The sequence below is a fragment of the Mobula birostris genome, chromosome 12, assembly GCF_030028105.1.
Source record: "Mobula birostris isolate sMobBir1 chromosome 12, sMobBir1.hap1, whole genome shotgun sequence".
Taxonomy (NCBI): domain Eukaryota; kingdom Metazoa; phylum Chordata; class Chondrichthyes; order Myliobatiformes; family Myliobatidae; genus Mobula; species Mobula birostris.
The window spans coordinates 1,144,407-1,166,234 of NC_092381.1; the positions used below are offsets into that span (position 1 = coordinate 1,144,407).

At 44.4% G+C, this 21,828-nt stretch overlaps 1 protein-coding gene across 1 annotated transcript in view; it reads left to right on the forward strand.

The window, feature by feature from the left end:
• LOC140206422 (uncharacterized) overlaps positions 1-21,828 on the forward strand; it is a 340,374-nt gene that overhangs the window by 160,136 nt on the left and 158,410 nt on the right. Inside the window, exons 25-30 of the mRNA XM_072274789.1 lie at positions 899-943; positions 1,065-1,118; positions 1,199-1,243; positions 11,609-11,662; positions 12,614-12,721; positions 13,405-13,458. Coding sequence (XP_072130890.1) covers positions 899-943; positions 1,065-1,118; positions 1,199-1,243; positions 11,609-11,662; positions 12,614-12,721; positions 13,405-13,458 — 360 coding nt within the window. The remainder of the gene's footprint in view (positions 1-898; positions 944-1,064; positions 1,119-1,198; positions 1,244-11,608; positions 11,663-12,613; positions 12,722-13,404; positions 13,459-21,828) is intronic.

Genomic DNA, 21,828 nt, shown 5'->3' on the forward strand with positions numbered 1-21,828 from the left:
CACTTCTCTTCCCTCACACCTCTGAACATCTGGCACACTGCTGGTGTCTTCCACAGTGAAGACTGATGCAAAATACTCATTTAGTTCATCTGCCATCTTCTTGGCCCCTGTTATTATTTCTCCGGCCTCACTTTCCGGTGGTCTATATCCACTCGCATCTCCCTCTTATGTTTTACATACTTGAAGAAGCTTTTTCTGTCCATCTTGATATCATTTGCTAGTTTGCTTTCATATTTCACCTTTTCCCTCCTAATGATTCTTTTAGTTGCTCTCTTTAGGGTTTTAAAAGACTGTAAGACAAAGGAGCAGAAGTTGGCCATTCGGCCCATCAGTCTGCTCTGCTATTTTTTCATGAGCTGATCCATTCTCCCAAAAGCTTTCCAATCCTCTTTCTTTCTACTAATTTTTGCTTTGTTGTATGTCCTCTCTTTTGCTTTTACATTAGCTTTGACATCCCTTGTCAGCCACGGCTGTATTATTTTGCATTTGAGTATTTCTTCGTTTTTGGAATACACCTGTCCTGCACCTTCCTCATTTTTCCTAGAAACTCACACCATCACTGCTCTACGGTCATCCCTGCTAGGATCTCCTTCCAGTTTATTTTGGCCAGCTCCTCTCTCATACCACTGTAACTTCCCTTAATCCGCTGAAGTACTGCTACATCAGACTTTACTTTCTCCCTATCGAATTTCAAGTTAAACTCAATCATATTGTGATCCTTGCCTCCTGAGGATTACTCTACCTAAAGCTCCCTAATTGCCTCTGGTTCATGATATAACACCCAATTCCCTCCCCCCACCGATCCTTCCCTCCAATCACATTAAAATGATGCCCCTGCTATTGTCATTTGATAGGTTGTGATGGACTGACTATTAATCTCTCTCTGTGTCTTCTTAAGGGACATCCAGGAAAGGAAGGTCCTCCAGGAGAGAAAGGCTCTCAGGTAACGTTGGCGTGATCCATCGCCCCTCTTGGTTGTCTCCCTTTCCCTCTCCAGCACTCCTGCCTTCTCTTTCCCTTGAGGCATGTCCCCTCACCTTTCTCTCTGTCTCTCTCCCTTGCAGGGAGTAACTGGTGCACAGGGCCCACTTGGCTATCCCGGCCCCCGCGGAGTGAAGGTAAGTCTGCATACAGAATCTGTGTTTCCAGGCTGCCCGATGTCCAGCTAACGCACTGACTGTGATGTGTTTGGAGACAGGGTGCCGATGGAGTCCGCGGCCTCAAAGGTGGAAAAGGAGAGAAGGTAAGCGACTCATTGTGTTTACTCATACTCCTTGTATATGTGGAGGGGAGGGTGCTTCAGAGTGGAGGGAGGCATTTAACCATTGGATGGAAAGGTGGGCCTCCTCAATGTTGGTAGAGGCCATGTAACAAACCCAGTCTTTGTCGTCTCCCCTCCCCTGAACTGCTCCATCTGAAGGAGCACCCACATGTGGGTTGGTGAGCTAATTGTCCACTGTAAGTTATCCTCAAGTGTAATCTGGGAGGTGTAGGTGGTAATAAGGGAGTGGGGGGGGGGGAGAACAGATTGCAGAGAATCAGTGGTAAATGTGATTGCCTTGTGAACTGACAGAGACCTGAACTGCTGAATGAGCCACCTCTTTCACGTGGTGATGGATGGATTGGTTTACACGTGAACTGATGGGGATAGGGAACTAAGACAGAGGGGGAGATTAAATCTGGGTCAGAACAGCCATAGTCACGTTGGCTGGTGGGATAGGCCAGAGAGAGCAACTGGCTTTCACTTCTGAATGCCTGTGTTGTTATGTTTCCACTATGGTACTGATAGACTGTAGCATGACACTGTTTGACTGTACTTAACACTGTTAGACTGTAATGTGACAGTGTTAGACTACTGTGACACTGTCAGACTGCACTGTGACACTGTTAGAAACATAGAAAACCTACAGCACAATACAGGCCCTTCGGCTCACAAAGCTGTGCTGAACATGTCCCTACCTTAGAACTACCTAGGCTTACCCATAGCCCTCTATTTTTCTAAGCTCCATGTATCTGTCCAGGAGTCTCTTAAAAGACCCTATCATTTCTGCCTCCACCACCGCTGCCATCAGCCCATTCCACACACTCACCTCTCTCTGCGTAAAAACTTACCCCTGACATCTCCTCTGTACCTATTTCCAAGCACCTTAAAACTATGCCCTCCCGTGCTAGCCATTTCAGTCCTGGGAAAAAGCCTCTGACTATCCACACGATCAATGCCTCTCATTACCTTGTACACGTCTATCAGGTCACCTCTCATCCTCCGTCGCTCCAAGGAAAGAAGGCTGAGTTCACTCAACCTATTCTCATAAGGCATTCTCCCCAATCCAGGCAAAATCCTTGTAAATCTCCTCTGCACCCTTTCTATGGTTTCCACGTCCTTCCTGGAGTGAGGCGACCAGGGTCCTATATAGCTGTAACATTATCTCTCAGTTCTTAAACTCAATCCCACGATTGATGAAGGCCAATGCACCGTATGCCTTCTTAACCAGAGTTTACACGTAGCAGCCTAGTAGCTTTGAGTGAGTGCCCTATGGACTTGGACCCCAAGATCCCTCTGATCCTCGCCAAGATCCTTTTCTGTAGTGAATACTAAAGCAAAATATTCATTAAGTACCCCTGCCATCTCCTCCAGTTCCATACACACTTTTCCACTGTCACACTTGATTGGTTCTATTCTCTCACATCTTAGACTGCGCTGTGACACTGTTAGGCTGTACTGTGATGGTATTTGACACTGCTATTACAGAGTGTAATGTGACACTGTTAGGCTGTTATGTGACATTGTTAGACTGCACTGTGACAATGTTAGACTACTGTCATACTGTTAGACTGCACTATGAACCTGTTAGACTGTAATATGATACTGTTAGTCATAGTCATACTTTATTGATCCCGGGGGAAATTGGTTTTCATTACAGTTGCACCATAAATATTAAATAGTACTGACACTGGTACTGACACCAGCCGGTCCTGCAGCCTTGCTTGGGTTGAGACATTTCAGCTGTCTTCTCCCCTGTTCAGCTGTGAAGCCCACCGTGGTGGTTTAGTGTGGGGAAGGGGTATAGTCATGAGAGCAGGGTGGGGGACTGTGAGGAGGGGTAGGAGGGGAGAGTGGAATATGTGTTGGTTGGGGGCCGACAACAGATGGCTCATGTGGGGGATGGGCAGGGGCCACAATGTCAAATCTGTTAAAGAACAGGTTAAGTTCATTGGCCCTGTCCACACTGCCTTCAGCTCCTCTGTTGCTAGTTTGCCGGAACCCAGTGACGGTCCTCATCCCCCTCCAGACCTCTCTCATGTTGTTCTGCTGGAGTTTCCACTCAAGCTTCCTCCTGTACCTGTCTTTAGCCTCCCTGATCTGGCTTTCAGGTCCCTCTGTATTGCCCTCAGCTCCTCTCTAGACTGCACTGTGACACTGTTAGATTGCACTGTGATATTGTCAGGCTGTTATGTGACACTGTTAGAATGTACAGTGACACTGTTTGACTGCATTGTGACACTGGACTGGACTGTGACAGTATTTGACACTGCTGTTACAGAGTGTAATGTGACACTGTCAGACTGTACTGTGACACTGTTAGGCTGTTTGTGACATTGTTAGACTGCACTGTGACAATGTTAGACTACTGTCATACTGTTAGACTGCACTGTGACACTGTTAGACTGTAACATGATACCAACAGACTGCACTGTGATACCGTTAGACTGCACTGTGACATTGAGGACTGCGCAGTGACACTGTCAGACTGTACAGCGACACTGTTAGGCTGTTATGTGACATTGTTAGACTGCACTGTGACAATGTTAGACTACTGTCATACTGTTAGACTACACTGTGATACTGTTAGACTGCACTGTGATACTGTTAGGCTGTACAGTGACACTGTTAGGCTGTGCAGTGACACTGATAGGCTGTGCAGTGACACTGTTAGGCTGTGCAGTGACACTGATAGACTGTACTGTGACACTGTCAGACTGTACAGCGACACTGTTAGGCTGTGCAGTGACACTGTTAGGCTGTGCAGTGACACTGATAGACTGTACTGTGACACTGTCAGACTGCATCGTGACACTATTAGACTGTACTGTGACAGTATTTGACACTGCTGTTACAGACTGTACTGTGACTCTGTCCGGCTGTTATGTGACATTGCTAGACTGCACTGTGGCACTGTTAGCTTGTACTGTGACACTGTTTGACTGTACTAGATGAGAGTGGATTATAGGATGGCTAGAAAATTAGGCTAGAGAAATAATCACAGGGTACAAGGAGATGGCAGATGAACTAAATGTGTATTTTGCGACTGTTTTCACTGTGAAAGAGACTAGCAGTGTGCTATCTGTTGAAGGGAGTGAGGGAAGAGATGTGAGTGCAGTTGCTATTACAGAGGAGAAGATGCTCAAACAGCTGAAAGACTGAAGGTTACATGAGTCTCCCAGACTAGATGACCTGCACCCTAGGGTTCTGAAAAGGTAACAGTAGAGATTGTGGAGGCATTAGTAATGATCTTTCAAAAACCATAGGATTCTGTCATGGTGCCAGAGGACCAATATTTCTACTGACGCTGTTTGTACTGAAATTGGTCGACTGCACTAACATTGTTTGACTGTACCATGACACTGATAAATTGTACTGACAGTATTTGACTATACAGACATTGTTTTATTCTACTGTAATTGATTGATTGCATTGTCATTGTGACAGTGTACTGATGTGGTTTGACTGTACTGACTTTGTTCAATTGTACTGAAATTGGTAGACTGCACTGACATTGTTCAACTGTATTGACATTATTTGACCCCATGGACATTGACTGTTCTGACATTGTTTTGCTGTACTATGACACTAATAAATTGCACTGACATTGTTTGGACTGTTATCATTTGACTGTACTGTCATTGTTACACTGTACTGATATTGGTCAACTATACTGACGTTGATTAATTGTTAGAACCATAGAACCATAGAACACTACAGCACAGAAAACAGGCCATTCAGCTCTTCTAGTCTGTGCCGAAACATTATTCCGCTAGTCCCATTGACCTGCACCCAGTCCATAACCCTCCAGACCTCTCCCATCCATGTACCTATCCAATTTATTCTTAAAACTTAAGAGTGAGCTCGCATTTACCACATCAGATGGCAGCTCGTTCCACACTCCCATCACTCTCTGAGTGAAGAAGTTCCCTCTAATGTTCCCCCTAAACCTTTCCCCTTTCACCCTAAAGCCATGTCCTCTCGTATTTATCTCTCCTAATCTAAGTGCAAAGAGCCTACTCGCATTTACTCTGTCTATACCCCTCATAATTTTGTAAACTTCTATCAAATCTCCCCTCATTCTTCTATGCTCCAAGGAATAAAGTCCTAACCTGTTCAGTCTTTCCCTGTAGCTCAACTCCTGAAGACCCGGCAACATCCTAGTAAATCTTCTCTGCACTCTTTCAACCTTACTGATATCCTTCCTATAGTTAGGTGACCAGAACTGCACACAATACTCCAAATTTGGCCTCACCAATGTCTTATACAACCTCCCCATAACATCCTATACTCAATGGTTTGACTTATGAATGCCAGGATGTCAAAAGCCTTCTTTACAACCCTGTCTACCTGTGATGCCACTTTCAGGGAACTATGTATCTGAACTCCCAGATCTCTTTGTTCCTCCACACTCCTCAGTGCCCTACCATTTACTGTATATGTCCTACCTACATTTGTCCTTCAAAAATGCAACACCTTACACTTGTCTGCATTAAATTCCATCTATCATTTTAGGCCCATTTTTCCAGTTGGTCCAGATCCCTCTGCAAGCTTTGAAAGCCTTCCTCGCTGTCCACAATGCCTCCAATCTTAGTGTCATCAGCAAACTTGCTGATCCAATTTACCACATTATTATCTAGATCATTGATATAGACAACAAACAACAATGGTCCCAGCACAGATCCTTGAGGCACACCACTACTCATAGGCCTCCAGTCTGAGAAGCAATCATCCACTACCACTCTCTGTCTTCTCCCCCACAGCCAATTTCCAATCCAGTTTACAACCTCTCCATGGACACCTAGTATCTGAACCTTCTGAACTAACCTCCCATGTGGGACCTTGTCAAAGGCCTTACTGAAGTCCATGTAGACAACATCCACAGCCTTTCCTTCATCTACTTTCTTGGTAACCTCCTCAAAAAACTCTACAAGATTCGTTAAACATGATCTACCATGCACAAAGCCATGCTGACTATCCTTAATCAGCCCTTGGCTGTCCAAATACTTGTATATCCAATCTCTCAGAACACTTTCCAATAATTTACCTACTACTGATGTCAGGCTCACTGGGCTGTAATTACCTGGTTTACTTTTGGAGCCTTTTTTAAACAACAGGACAACGTGAGCTACCCTCCAATCCTCCAGCACCCCACCTGTGGCTAAGGACATTTTAAATATTTCTGCCAGGGCCCCTGCAATTTCTACACTAGTCTCTCTCAAGGTCAGAGGAAATATCATGTCAGGCCCGGGGGATTTATCTACCCTTATTCGCTGTAAGGCAGCAAACACCTCCTCCTCTTTAATCTCTATATGTTCCATGACACTGCTGCTTGTATCCCTTCCTTCCATATACGCTATGCCAGTTTCCTGAGTAAATACTGATGCAAAAAAACTGTTTAAGATCTCCCCGTCTCATGAGACTCCACACATAGATGACCACTTTGATCTTCTAGGGGACCAATTTTGTCCCTTACTATCCTTTCACTCTTAATAAACTTGTAGAAACCCTTCGGGTTTACCTTCACATTATCTGCCAAAGCAACCTTATGTCTTCTTTTTGCCTTCATGATTTCCTTCTTTAGTATTTTCTTACAATTTCTATACTCTTCAAGTACCTCATTTGTTCCTTGTTGCCTATACCTGCTATACACCTCTCTCTTTTTCTTAACCAGATCGCCAATATCCCTTGAAAACCAATGTTCCCTGTGCCTGTTAACTTTGCCTTTAATCCTGACACTGACAAATGGAAATATCATTGTTTGGCTGTACTGACATTGTTGGACTAGACTATGTCACTAGTAACCTGTTCTGACATTGTATGACTGTATTGACATTGATCAACTGTACAGAAGTTGTTCAACTGTACCATGATGCTGATAAGTAATGCTGATATTCTTAACTGTTTTGACATTGTTTGACTATACAGACCTTGTTTGACCTTACTGACTTTGTTTCACTACATGGACATAGTTTGACTGTACTGACACTCTGCAAATGTACTGATAATTTTTGTACTCACTGCTCGACTGTTCCATGAACACTGATAATTAGTACTGATATTTTTTGAATTTACTGACAGCTTTTGACTGTGTGGACCTTGGTCGACTGTACTGACATTGTGTGAATGACTGATATTGATTGACTGTACTGACACTGTTCAACTTTACTGACCTTGTTTGGTAGTACTGTCATTGTTTAACTCTCCTGCCATTGTTACTCTGTACTGATGTTGTTTGACTGTGCTGACACTTCTTGACTGTACTGACATTGATCGACTCTACTGCCATCAACTGAACTGACATTGATCAACTGTAACATGACACTGATAAATAGTACTGATATTCTTTGACTGTACTATTGATGGTGTTTGACTGTACTATGAGATTGATAACCTGTACTGAAATTGTTCAACTGTACTGACATTGTTTCACTGCATCGACATCGTTTGAGTGTACTGACCTTATTTGATAGTACCATCATTGTCTTATTGTACTGTCATTGTTACCCTGTACTGATGTTGATCAACTTTACTGACATTGTTCATCTATACTGACACCTTTTGACTGTGCTGCCATTGTTTGACTCTACTGACATTGAACTAACATTGTTCCATTGTACTGACATTGCTTGGCTCTACGAATATTGTTCATCTGTACTGACATTGTTTGACTATACTGTTATTGTTGGACTGAACTATGTCACTGATAACCTGATCTGACATTGTTCAACAGTACTGATATGCTTTGACTGTACTGTGATAATATTTGATTACTGAAACTGATTATACTGACTTTGTTTAACTGTACTATGGCACTGATAACCTGTACAAACATTGACTGTTGTTGTGGAGATTTGACCTTAGTCAGGTGAAAAGACTGCTCAACTCCAGATTGTCATTTCGGGACCTTTAATTTACTTGGTCCTAAGGAGACAGCTCCTGTCACAGTAGCATTTTACACAGTTCAGCATAGGAACAGCAGACTTATTGTAATATATCCAATCATTGTATTACCACACTGACAATATATTACCATTCACTTAAAAAAACAGAGTGAAAAGAGCAGTTATAAGTTAAACTACCTTGCAAAGCTCAACTCATTAGTTCTTGTTTCTAGGGTCGCAGCAGGTTAGATTTATACCTTATCTTGCAAGGGTTAGCACGTAATGTTCTTCTATTTGCACACAATACTTTTTGCTTTGCAGTCTCCTTGACCCTAGTCATGTAGTTTATTAGCCCTTTTCCTCCACAATTGTACTCAAATTGGTCAACTGTACTGACATTATTGGCTTGTACTATGCCACTGATGACCTGTGCTAACTAGTTCAACTGTATTGACATTGTTTGGCTGTTCTGACGTTTTTGTCAGCTGTACTATGACACTGATGCCTGCACTGACATTGTCCGTCTGTACTGACATCAGTTGATTGTACTGACATTGTTTGATTATACTGACAATGTTCAATTGCACCATGACACTGATAAACAGTACTGATATTTTTTGCACTGACATTGTTCAACTGTACTGACATTTAGGACCATAAGACTTGAGAGCAGAATTAGGCCATTCGGCCCATCAAGTCTTCTCCACCATTCCATCATGGCTGATCCTGGATCCCACTCAACCCCATACACCTGCCTTCTCGCTATATCCTTTGATGCCTGACCAATCAGGAAACGATCAAATTCTGCCTTAAATATTTGTACAGATTGGCCTCCACTGCAGTCTGTGGCAGAACATTCTACAGATTCACTACTCTCTGGCCAAAAAAGATCCTCCTTACCCTGTTCTAAAGTGTTGCCCCTCAATTTTGAGGCTGTGTCCTCTAGTTCTGAATACTCCCACCATAGGAATCATCCTCTCCACATCCGCCTTATCTAGTCCTTTCAACATTTGTTAGGTTTCAGTGAGATCCCCCTGCATTTTCCTAAGTTCCAATGAGTATAGTTCCAAAGCTGCCAAATGCTGCTCATATGTTAACCCCTTCATTCCTGGAATCATCCTGGTGAACCTCCTCTGGACTCTCTCCAGTGACAACACATTCTTTCTGAAATATGGGGCCCAAAATTGTTGACAATACTCCAAGTGCGGCCTGACTGGTGTCTTATAAAGGCTCAACATTATCTCCTTGTTTTTATATTCTATTCCCCTTGAAATAAATGCCAACATTGCATTTGCCTTCTTTACCACAGACTCAACCTGTAAATTAACCTTCTGGGAGTCTTGCATGAGGACTCCTAAATGCCTCTGCACCTCTGATGTTTGAAACCTCTCCCCATTTGGATAATAGTCCACACTATTGTTTCTTTCACCAAAATGCATTATCATACATTTCCCAACACCGTATTCCATCTGTCCCCATTCTTCCAATTTGTCTTAGTTCTGCTGCAATTGTATTGCTTCCTCAGCACTACCTACCCCTCCACCTATCTCTGTATCATCCATAAACTTTGCCACAGAGCCACCAATTTCATTATCTAAATCATTGACAAAAAATGTGAAAAACAATGGTCCTAATACTGACCTCTGAGGAATGCACCGATTCACCAGCGGCCAATTAGAAATGGCCCCTTTTATTCCCACTCGCTGCTACCTGCCTGTCAGCCATTCCACTATCCATGCCGGTATCTTTCCTGTAACACCATAGGATTTTATCTTGTTAAGCGCCTTATGAAATGCCTTCTGAAAATCCAAATAAATGACATCCACTGCTTCTCCTTTGTCCACTCTGCTTGTTACTTCCTCAAACAACTCTTAACAGATTTGTTAGGCAAGATTTCCCTTTACAGAACCTCATCCTGAATAATAGATTCCAAGCCACTGAGGTTAGTCTGACTGGCTTATAATTTCCTTTCTTTTACCTTCCTCCCTTCTTAAAGAGTGAAGTAACATTTGCAATCTTCTAGTCCTCCAGGACCATGCCAGAATCAAGTGATTCTTGAAATATCAAGACCAATCCATCTGTTATTTCTTCAGCAACCTCTCTCAGGACTCCGAGATGTAGTCCACCCGGCCCAGATACTTATCTACCTTAAGACCTTTGAGTTTTTCTAACACTTTTTTCTTTGTAATACCAATGACACTCACTCCAGCTTCCTGATACTCACAGATCTCTGGCACACTGCTAGTGTCTTCCATAGTAAAGACAGAGGCAAAGTACCCATTAAGTTAATCTGCCGTTTCTTTGCCCCCATTACTCCCTCACCAGCATCATTTTCCAGTGGTCCAATATCCACTCTCACCTCCCTTTTACTCTTTAAAAACCTTTGGTATCCTGCTTTATACTATTAGCTAATCTGCCTTTATATTTCATCTTTTCCCTTCTTATAGCCTTCTTAGTTGCCTTTTGTTGGATCTTAAAAGCTTCCCAATCATCCAACTCCCCACTCATTTTTGCTAACTTATGTACCCTTTCCTTGGTTTTTATGCAGTCCTTAACTTCCTTTGTCACCCATGGTTGCCTACCCCTGCCATTCAGAATTTCTTCCTCTGTGGGACATATCTATCCTGTGAACTAAATTTCCAGAAACTTCAGCCAGATAAGTGTGAGGTAGTTCATTTTGGTAGGTCAAATATGATGACAGAATATAGTATTAATGGTAAGATTCGTGGCAGTGTGGAGGATCAGAGGGATCTTGGGGTCCGAGTCCATAGGCTGCTCAAAGCAGCTGCGCAGATTGACTCTGTGGTTAAGAAGGCATACGGTGTATTGGCCTTCATCAATCGTGGGACTGAGTTTAGGAGCCAAGAGGTAATGTTGCAGCTATATAGGACCCTGGTCAGACCCCACTTGCAGTACTGTGCTCAGTTCTGGTTACCTCACTATAGGAAGGATATGGAAACCATAGAAAGGGTGCAGAGGAGATTTACAAGGATGTTGCCTGGATTGGGGAGCATGCCTTATGAGAATAGGTTGAGTGAACTTGGCCTTTTTTCCTTGTGGTGACGGAAGATGAGAGGTGACCTGATAGAGGTGTATAAGATTATGAGAGGCATTGATGGTGTGGATAGTCAGAGGCTAGCACCAGAGGGCACAGTTTTAAGGTTGTAGGAAGTAGGTGCAGAGGAGATATCAGGGGTAAGTTTTACACAGAGAGTGGTGAGTGCGTTAAGTGGGTGCTGGTGACGGTGGTGGAGGTGGATACGATAGGGTCTTTTAAGAGACTCCTGGACAGGTACATGGAGCTCAGAAAAACAGAGGACTGTGGGTAACCCTAGGTAACTTCTCAGGTAAGGACATGTTCGGTACAACTTTGTGGGCCAAAGGGCCTGTATTGTGCTGTAGGTTTTCTATGTTTCTATGTTTCTACACTGATACTACGCTGTACTATCTTTTCTTCCTATAGGGTGAAGATGGTTTCCCTGGGTTTAAAGGTGACATGGGGCTGAAGGGGGAGCGGGTGAGTGATTTTACTGGTCTGTGTGGGTGCCAGACTGTGGTATGGGGAGCTTCTGAGCATTCACTTGGATCAGTCACACCACACCTCAAGTCTGCTTCTGCTGAACAGGAACCTGTGGCAGATTCTAACGAGTCAAGTACCCTTCAGCCCTGCACTGAGGTGGGAGGGTGCGATTAGTGATGCTCCTTACCTCATTCCCTCCTCTGCCTGAGGTCACAACCCTTTGTCTGTGGTCAATAGCCAGAAACCTGTCTGCGGGGACCATCTTCTAACAGAGGTTATGACCCTGTAGCAGGGGTCATCACATTCCAACAGGATTGACAGCTTCTGTCAAAGATCACCTCCTTCTCCCAGGGTTCAGGATTGGACACAAGTCACGTTCCTCTCAGGGAATGGGGGAGACTGTCTGTGCCTTGATCCCACTGCCAGCTGAGACTCACCATCAGTCAGAGGGCCCTGAATTTGAAGGGAGGTATGTGTTTTCAATGGCTGCAGCTGGCTGAGGATTTGTGAGTCCCCCACGCTCAGTTCTCACTCAGTCTCCAGCTCACTTACACCATCCCCCCTCCATCTCATTACCGACTTATTTGACTCCACCCTCACTGCTGGCGTGTTCTCCCTATTGTCCACTTCCCCTCGTAACCCCGTCCCTTGTTGCCTGGTCATCCGGCCCAGATTTATTCTGCAGCCCATCGCCCTCACCCCTGTGCCATCTTCAGCATTTCCCCTCCCAGCCTTGTTCTCACCGACTGGAGCGGTTGTAAGCCCACCAGCTCCTTCCTCATCTAGCTAAAATGAGGCCATTCAGCCCACTGATCGCTCCCTGCCTTCCCACATTGGGGGAGTTGAACTGATGGGCATTAACAGTGCTTGGGGGATGAATGAGAGGGGCATCGGGGGTGAGTGAGCTGCCGGTGGGATTTACCATTCCTCTCTCTCTCTGTGCTGCAGGGTGAGACCGGGTTACCAGGACCCCGTGGAGAGGATGGACCCGAGGGTCCCAAAGGTCGTTCTGGACCCCCAGGAGACTCTGGTGCAGCGGGATTGGCTGGAGAGAAGGTCAGTACTGGCGAAGTGGGCAATCCTCTGGGATATCCCAGAGCAGTAGGACAGGCTGTTCTTGAGAGCGAGGAATGACCAGCGCTCAAGGGGTGGGATGCCTATGGTGTCAGAGATGTCCCACTGTCAATCATCACCCATAGTGCTGCCTCTGAGTCTGGGGGGGGGCTTCTGCCAGCAAGAGACGCTCAAGATTCTGCAGGTGCTGGAAATCCACACAAAATTTTGGAGGAACTCAGCAGGTCAGGCAGCATCTATGGAGGAGAACAAACAGATTTTAGCAGAACAGGGGGTGATCTTCTGAAACATCTCTGACTCTAAGGGGACATGACAAGGGAGAGGTGGAGATATTTCTGCAGTGAGAGAATCTCAATGGGGGGATACTGTTACAGGATTAGGGGGCAAAAATTTAGAACTAAGGTGTGTAGAGTCTTCTCATAGAGGGAGTGGAATCTCTGGAATTCTCCACCCAAAGGGGGTTTGTAGAGGAGGGAGAGAAGTGTTTGACAGATCAGGGGACTGAGGGCAATGGGGAACTGACACAGAAGGTGAGATAAGGCCTCAGGAAGATCACCCGTGGTCACATTGAATGGTGAGATAGGATGAGGGGCCGAGTGGCCTCCTTCAGCTCAGTCTGCTCGTTACTGGTGAGTTCTGCTGATGGATTGTTTGTCTCACTTCAGGGAAAGTTGGGCGTTCCAGGATTGCCAGGATATCCCGGCAGGCAAGGACCAAAGGTCAGTAACCATCCAGTACACGGGCCATCTGACAATGACGGGGTGAGGGCACTGGGAATGTAAAGAGTTTGGGATCCAGTGGATAGGGCTAAACTAGTGGACAGCAACATGTCTACCGTACAGAGTGGGATTGAATGGAAAGCATTGGATCTGGCAGTGGATGATCCAGTGCAGAGTGGGATTGAAGGTCACTGTGCCTGTAATGTTGTGAATGTTGCTCCATTCCCTCTCCCTCTCCCCTGAAGATTGGCTGCTGGCAGAGGAGCACTGATTCCTTGAGGAACAGGGCAGTTCTCCCTGGGGTTCCTCATCCTCTCTCACCCTGTCCCTGCCTCTCCCTGATGCTCCACATTTGGGCAATCTCTCCCAGCGTGAGACAGACTGAGAGGGAGGGACTGAAGGTCAACCAAATGGACATCTGTCACTCCCATCGCTGCTCCCACACCGAGACAAAAGAGGGTGGGAGACCGACAGACTGGAGAGTGAACAGATAACACAGACGATGGAAGAATTGTAGCTCAGGGTTCCCACTCATCCCACTCCAGAATGCTTTCAGTTAAAACCTGACGTTAGTCCTTTGGCACAGAATGGTGAGACAACTTTCCAGAACTTCCAGTGTTCTTCAGAGACCAGAGTCCTGTTCAATGTCACCTGCCAATGTTGCAGAGTTCTCATGTACAGTCGATGCACTATACAGTCTGTGTCTCATACAGTCCACGTCCCGTACAGAATGTGTATTGCATGGTCTGCGGACTGTGCAGTCTGTTCTATATGGTCTGTTTGCTGTACAGAATGTGTACTGTATAGTCTGGACTGTGCAGTCTGTTCTATATGGTCTGTTTGCTGTACAGAATGTGTACTGTGTAGTCTGGACTGTGCAGTCTGTTCTATATGGTCTGTTTGCTGTACAGAATGTGTACTGTGTAGTCTGGACTGTGCAGTCTGTTCTGTACAGTCTGGTACGCCATACAGTCTGTGTGCTATACAGAATGTGTACTGCCTGGTCTGTGGACTGCAAAGTCTGTTCTATACAATTTGTGTGGCGTACAGTCTGCAAGCTGCTCAGGATGTGTACTGTACTCTGTAAATGGTAAACTTGTGTATTTGTCTGACCATTTAAAAGCAAGTGCCCCTTTCATCATTCTGATCCTCTGTGTCCGACCTGTGTTTATGGAAGATCTCCCCCTCTGCTCACCTTTTCTCATCCTTGTTCTCTCGTCTCTCTGATGCAATCGGGTTTTCAGGCTGCAGGTAAGTCTCTCTGTTCTCTTTATTTCTCTCCATCTCCTGAGTGATGCCCTCAATGTACTGTTGGCAATTGCTGTGTGAAAACAAGGCCTGAAATGGTTTCAGTTGTTGAGTTGTTCACCTCCTGAACAACCCATCCACACCAAACAAATTGCCATCCTGACCAGTCCCAAATGTCCGTGTTTGGCCCATGTCCCACTGAGCCATTCCTGTCTAAATCTTTCCTATCCACGTACCTGTATAAATCTTTCCTATCCACATACCTGTCTAACCCTTTCCTATCCACGTACCTGTCTAAACCTTTCCTATCCATGTACCTGTCTGAAACTTTCATATCCCTATACCTGTTCAACCTTTCCTATCCAAGTACCTATCTAAACTTTTCCTATCCACGTACCTGTCTAAATCTTTCCTAACCCTATACCTGTCTGAACCTTTCCTATCCCTATACCTGCCTAAAGCTTTCCTATCCACGTACCTGTCTGAACCTTTCCTAACCCCATACCTGCCTAACGCTTTCCTATCCCTGTACCTGTCTGAACCATTTACCCGTCTAATCCTTTTCTGTCCGTGTACCTGTCCAACCAGTGCAAATGTCTTTTATGATTTGTAATTGTACTCACATCTTCCAGTTTCTTTGGCAGCTTGTTCCACATCTCCACCTCCCTCAGCCAACATTTGGCTCCTATAGTTCTGAACCTCCGGACACAGTTACCTAGCATGAAAGCAGACCCTTTGGTCCTACCTGTCCATGCTGATCAAGGTTCCCACCTGAACTAGTCCCACTTGCCTGTGTTTGGCCTATATGCCTCTGAACCTTTCCTATCCATGTACCTGTCCAATGTCTTTTAAACATTGTAATTGTATCATTTCCTTGGGTAGCTTGCTCCATATACCCACCACCCTCTGTGTGAAAATCCTGCCCCTCAAATCCTCTGCAAATCTTTCCCTTTTCACCTTCAATCTGTGCCCTCTCATTTTGGGCTCTCCTACCCAGAGAAAATGACTGTGAGTATCCACCCTATCTGGGCCTCCCTCCATGATTTTATAAACCTCTACGAGGTCCATCCTCAGCCTCCATTGCTCCAGGGAAAGTAGTCCATCTGTTCTTGTAACTCAAACCCTCCAGTATGGAAACACCTTGGTGATTCATTGCAGTACTCCCCTTGCTTAATCAGGTGTATGGGGTAGAACGGGACCCAGGATCAGCCGTGAAGAAATGGCATGGTGGGCTCAATGGGCTGAATGGCCTAATTCTACTCCTATGTCTTATGGTTTATGGTCTAATCACGTTCTTCCTATTGCTAGGTGATCAGAACCGCACACACATGACCCCCAGTGTATTCACACCAATGTCTTGTACATGTGTAATTTCAGACACACGACTCCCAGAGCAGTCTTGTACAGGTGTAACAAGACATCCCAATTCTTGTACTCATTGTCCTGACTGATCAAGCTAAGCACCTTCCTCACCACCTTGTCTGCCTGAGTCACTCCTATATCATGTACCTATTTCCCTCGGTCTCTCAGTTCTACAGCACTCTCCAGGGGCCTAATATTTAATGTGTAAATCCCAACCAATTTAACAAAATTCAATACCTTGAGTTAAATTCTATCTTCCATTCCTTGGCCTATCTTTTAGATTAGATTCGATTAGATTCAATTTTATTGTCATTGTGCCGAGTACAGATTCAAAGCTAATGAAATGCAATTAGCATCTGACCAGAAGTGCAAAAGAATAGTATTATTTACAAAATAACTGCAAATAAAAAGTAAGTGCTAGAGCACACAAATATAAAAGTACTGAGACAGCACAATATGGGTGCAATACTGCTTAGCACTGTGATGTGAGGTTCAGCAGGGTCACAGCCTCAGGGAAGAAGCTCTTCCTGTGCCTGCTGGTGCAGGAGCGGAGGCTCCTGTAGCGCCTACTGGATGGGAGGAGAGTAAAAAGTCCATGGTTAGGCTGAGATGCATCCCTGATAATGCTTTTCACCCTGCCCAGGCAGCGTTTATGGTAGATGTTCTCAATGGTGGGCAATTGGGTGCTGATAATCCGCTGGGCAGTTTTCACCACCTGCTGCAGTGCTTTGCTGTCCGATACGGGACAATTGCCATACCACACTGAGATGCAGTTGGTGAGTATGCTCTCAGTGGTACAGCAGTAAAAGTCCATCAGTATCCTGGGACAGAGGTGAACTTTCTTGATGCTCCGCAGGAAATAAAGTTCCAGTTGTAATCTCAGACAACCTTTACTTTCCACCTCACCACCACCACCAGTGTCATCTGTCATCTTATCACTCATACCAGCTATGTTCTCACCCAAACCATTAATATAACTGACCAACAACAATGGACCCTGTGGGGCACCACTGGTCACAGTGGACTCAGTACCAGCTTCTGTGGCATACCTCAGGTCACAAATCTCCAGTCTGAGACCATTTCCCATCTTCCTCCTGACTCCTATCACCAAGACAGTTTTGTACTGACCACTCTAATCCCCCAGACCAGTCCACTATTCAGGACCTTGCCAAAAGCTTTGCTGAAGTCCAAGCAGACAACATCTACCACCCTATTCTCATGAATCTGCTTGGCCGTTTCATTAAAAAAATTAATCAGATTGGTGTCCCTGCTGATTTTATATAGCTCTATAAGATCACTCCTCAGTCTGCAAGGCATAAACAGCATGCCTGTGCAACTTCAACTGTTAACTTAGTCCTGGCAACTTTCTCATAAACCTCTCTGCACTCTTTCCAGCTTAATGATATTTTTTCAGTAATAGGGTGATCAAAAACTAAGGACTCACTTTGATGGACTCTTCATCTCATGCTCTTATCACTTATTGTTTGTTTGTTTATTTATTTATTATTATTATTTCCTTTTTTTCTTTGCACAGTTTGTCGTCTTTTGCACATTGGTGTTTGTCCCTCTTGATGGATGTGGTCTTTCATTGATTCTATTGTGTTTCTTCTATTTTTGACTTTTAGACCATAAGATACAAGATCAGACTAGGCCATGTGGCCCATCGAGTCTGCTCTGTTATTTCATCATGACTGATCCTGCCTTCTCCCCATATCCCTTCATGCCTTGACCAATCAAGACTCTATCAACCGCTGCCTTAAATATACATAAAGACTTGGCCTCCACAGCTGCCTGTGGCAATGGATTCCACAGATTCACCTCTCTCTAGCTAAAGAAATTCCTCCTCATCTCCGTTCTAAAAGGACACCTGGCTATTCTGAGGCTGTGTCCTCTGGTCTTAGACTCTCCCACCAGAGGAAACATCCTCTCCACATTCACTCTCTCACGGCCTTTCACCATTCGATAGGTTTCAATGAGGTCGTCCCTCTTTCTTCTGAATTCCAGTGAAATCAAGCCCAGAACCATCAAACTCTCCTCATATGACAAGCCATTCAATCCTTGAGTAATTTTCGTGAACCTCCTTTGAATCCACCCCAGTTTCAGCACATCCTTTCTAAGATAAGTGGCCCAAAACTGCTCACCAGTGCTTTATAGAGTCACAACATTATGTCCTTGCTTTTAGATTCTAGTCCTTTTGAAATGAATGCTCCAGAAAGTGTCCACAGCAGGGGTGATTGATAAGTTTGTAGCCTAAGGTAGAAGGAGAAGAGTTATACAGCTCTCGTTACATGCACGAGCAGTTCAACTCTTTGAGTGATTATGCAGAAAGTTTGAAGTTAATAACTCATCTCCTTCTACCCTCGGCCGCAAACTTATCAATCACCCCTGCTGTGGCCAAGACTCCGACTTCTACAAAGAAGGGATCCGTATGCTCCACGACCGCTGGACTAAGTGTGTAAATGTAGGAGGGGACTATGATGAGAAATAAATGTGCTAGGTTTTCTAAAATTGACTCCTTCTACCTTAGGCCATGAACTTATCAATCACCCCGTTACACTTCCCAACCTGCCATTTCTTTGCCCCTTCTCCTAATCTGTCAGTCCTTCTGTAGCCTCTCTACTTCCTTAAAATGACCTGCTTCTCCACCTATCTTTATATCATCTGCCAAGTTTGCAACAAAGCCATTATTTCCATCATCCAAATCATGAACAGATAACATTAAAACAATCAGACCCCTGTGGAACAGCACTAGTCACTGGCAGCTAATCAGAAAAGGCTCCCTTTATTCTCACCCTTTGCCTCCTGCCAATCAGCTGCTGCTGTATCCAAGCTAGAATCTTTTCAGTAATGCCATGGGTTCGCAGCTTGTTAAGCAGCCTCAGGTGGCAATACACACAGAATGCTGGAGGCACTCAGCAGGCTAGGCAGCATCTATGGAAAAGAGTACAGTCAATGTTTCAGGTTTTTGTGTGTTCCTCGGGTTTCCAGCGTCTGCAGATTTTCTCTTCTTCACGTATGGCACCTTGTCAAAGGTCTTCTGAAAATCCAAGTACACGCTATCAACCGATTCTTCTTTGTCTATTCTGCTTGCTATTTCCTCAAAGAATTCCATCAGATTTGTCAGGCAAGGTTTTCCCTTAAGGAAACCATGCTGACTATGGCCTATTTTATCATGTACCTTCAAGTACCATAAGACCTCATCCTTAATAATCAACTCCAATATTTTCCCACCCACTAAGGATGGACAACTGGTCTATAGTTTCCTTTCTTCTGCCTCTCTCCCTTCTTGAAGAGTGGAGTGACATTCACAATTTTCCAGTCTTCCGGAACGATTCCAGAATCTAGTGATTCTTGAAGATCATTACTAATACCTCCATAATCTCTTCAGCCACCTCTTTCAGAACTCTGGGGTGTACACCAACTGGTCCAGGTAACTTATCTACCTTCAGACCTTTCAGTTTCCAAAGAACTTTCTCTCTAGCAATGGTAACTTCACACGCTTCATAATCCCCGACAACTTACAAGTGTCTTCCACACTGAAGACTGATGAAAAGTATTTATTCAGTTTGTCCACCATTTTGTTGTCCCCCATTACTACCTCTCCAGCATCATTTTCCAGGAGTCTGATATCCACTCTCACCTCTCTTTTACATTTTATGTGTCTGAAGAAACTTTCGGTATTCTCTTTAATATTTTTGGCTAGTTTACTTTTGTATTCCATCTTTACCTTCTTAATGATGTTTTAGTTGCCTTCTGTTGGTTTTAAAAACTTCCCAATCCTCTAACTTCCCACTAACTTTTGTTCTATTATATAAGAACATAAGAAACAGGAGCAGGAGAAGGCCATCTGACCTGCTCTGCCATTTAATAAGATCATGGTAGTTCTGGCCATGAACTCATCTCCACCTACCTGCCTTTTCCCCATACCTCTCATTCTCCAGCTGTGCAAAATTATCCAACCTTGTCTTAAATATATTTACTAAGGTAGCTTCCACTGGACAGTGAATTCCACAGATTCACCATTCTCTGGGAAAAGCAGTTCCTCCTCAACTCCATCCCAAATCTACTCTCCTGAATCTTGAGGCTATGTCCCCGAGTTCTACTCTCACCTACCAGTGGAATCAACTTTCCTGCCTCTATCTTTTCTATCCCTTTCATAATTTTATATGTTTCTAAAAGATCTCCTCTCAATCTCTTCTCATAGTCAAACCCCTCATCTCTGGAATCAACCTGGTGAACCTCCTCTGCACCACCTCCAAAGCCAATATATCCTTCCTCAAGTAGGGAGATCAGAACTGCACGCAGCACTCCAGCTGCGGCCTCACCAGTACCCTGTACAGTTGCAGTATAACCTCCCTGCTCTTCAATTCAATCCCTCTAGCAATGAAGGCATTTGCCTTTTTGACAGCCTGCTGCACCTGCAAACCAACATTTTGTGATTCATGCACAAGCACTCCCAAGTCGCTCTGCACAGCAGCATGCTGCAATTTTTTACCATTTAAATAATAATCTGCTCTTTCATTTTTCCAAAGTGGATCACCTTGCTTTTACCAACATTGTACTTCATCTGCCAGATGCTTACCCATTCATTTAACCTATCTATATCTCTCAGCAGACTCTCCGTATCTTCTGCACAATTTGCTTTTCCGCGCATTCTAGTATCATCAAATAATTTAGGTACACTAGGTCCTCTCTTCCAGATTATGAATGAATATCGTGAACAGCTTAGGGCCCAGCTCTGACCCCTGTGGCACACCGCTCACCACTGATTGCCAACCAGAGTCAGAATCAGAAACAGGCTTATTATCACCGGCGTATGTCATGAAATTTGTTAACCTAGCAGCAGCAGTTCAATGATATAATATAGGATATAACATAACATATAATAACATAATATAACATAATATAGAAGAAAGAAAAATAATGATAATAATAAATAAATAAGTCAATCAGTTACAGTATACACATATTGAATAGATTAAATACTGTGGAAAAAAACAGAAATAATACATACTTTTTTTTAAGTGAGGTAATGTTCACGGGTTCAATGCCCATTTAGGAATCAGATAGCAGAGGAGAAGAAGCTGTTCCTGAATTGCTGAGTCTGTGCCTTCAGGCCAGTACCAACTACCTGATGTACAAAAAGGACGGGTTGCACTTGAATCTGAGGGGGACCAATATCCTGGCGGGGAGTTTTTCAAAGGCTATTGGGGAGAACTAGAATTGCTGGGGGAGTGGGAACTGAACTGAAGTGACAGAGGAAAGGGAGATTGGCTCACAAATAGAGAAAACTTGGACAGTCCAAAAGGCAGGATAGTTAGGTGATAGAGAAGGGACGCATTCAGACCAATGGTTTGAGAGGTGTCTATTTTAATATGAAGTGTATTATGAATAAAGCAGATGAGCTTAGAGCGTGGATCAGCACTTGGAGCTATGATGTTGTGGCCATTACAGAGACTTGGATGGTGCAGGGGCAGGAACGGCTACTTCAAGTGCGAGGCCTTAGATGTTTCAGAAAGGACAGGGAGGGAGGCAAAAGAGGTGGAGGCGTGGCACTGTTGATCAGAGATAGTATCACAGCTTCAGAAAAGGAGTATGTCATGGAGAGATTGTCTACGGAGCCTCTGTGGTAGAAGTTAGAAACAGGAAGGGGTCAATAACTCTACTGAGTGTTTTTTATAGACCACCCAATAGTAACAGGGACATCGAGGAGCAGATAGGGAGACAGATTCTGGAAAGGAGTAACAATAGCAGGGTTGT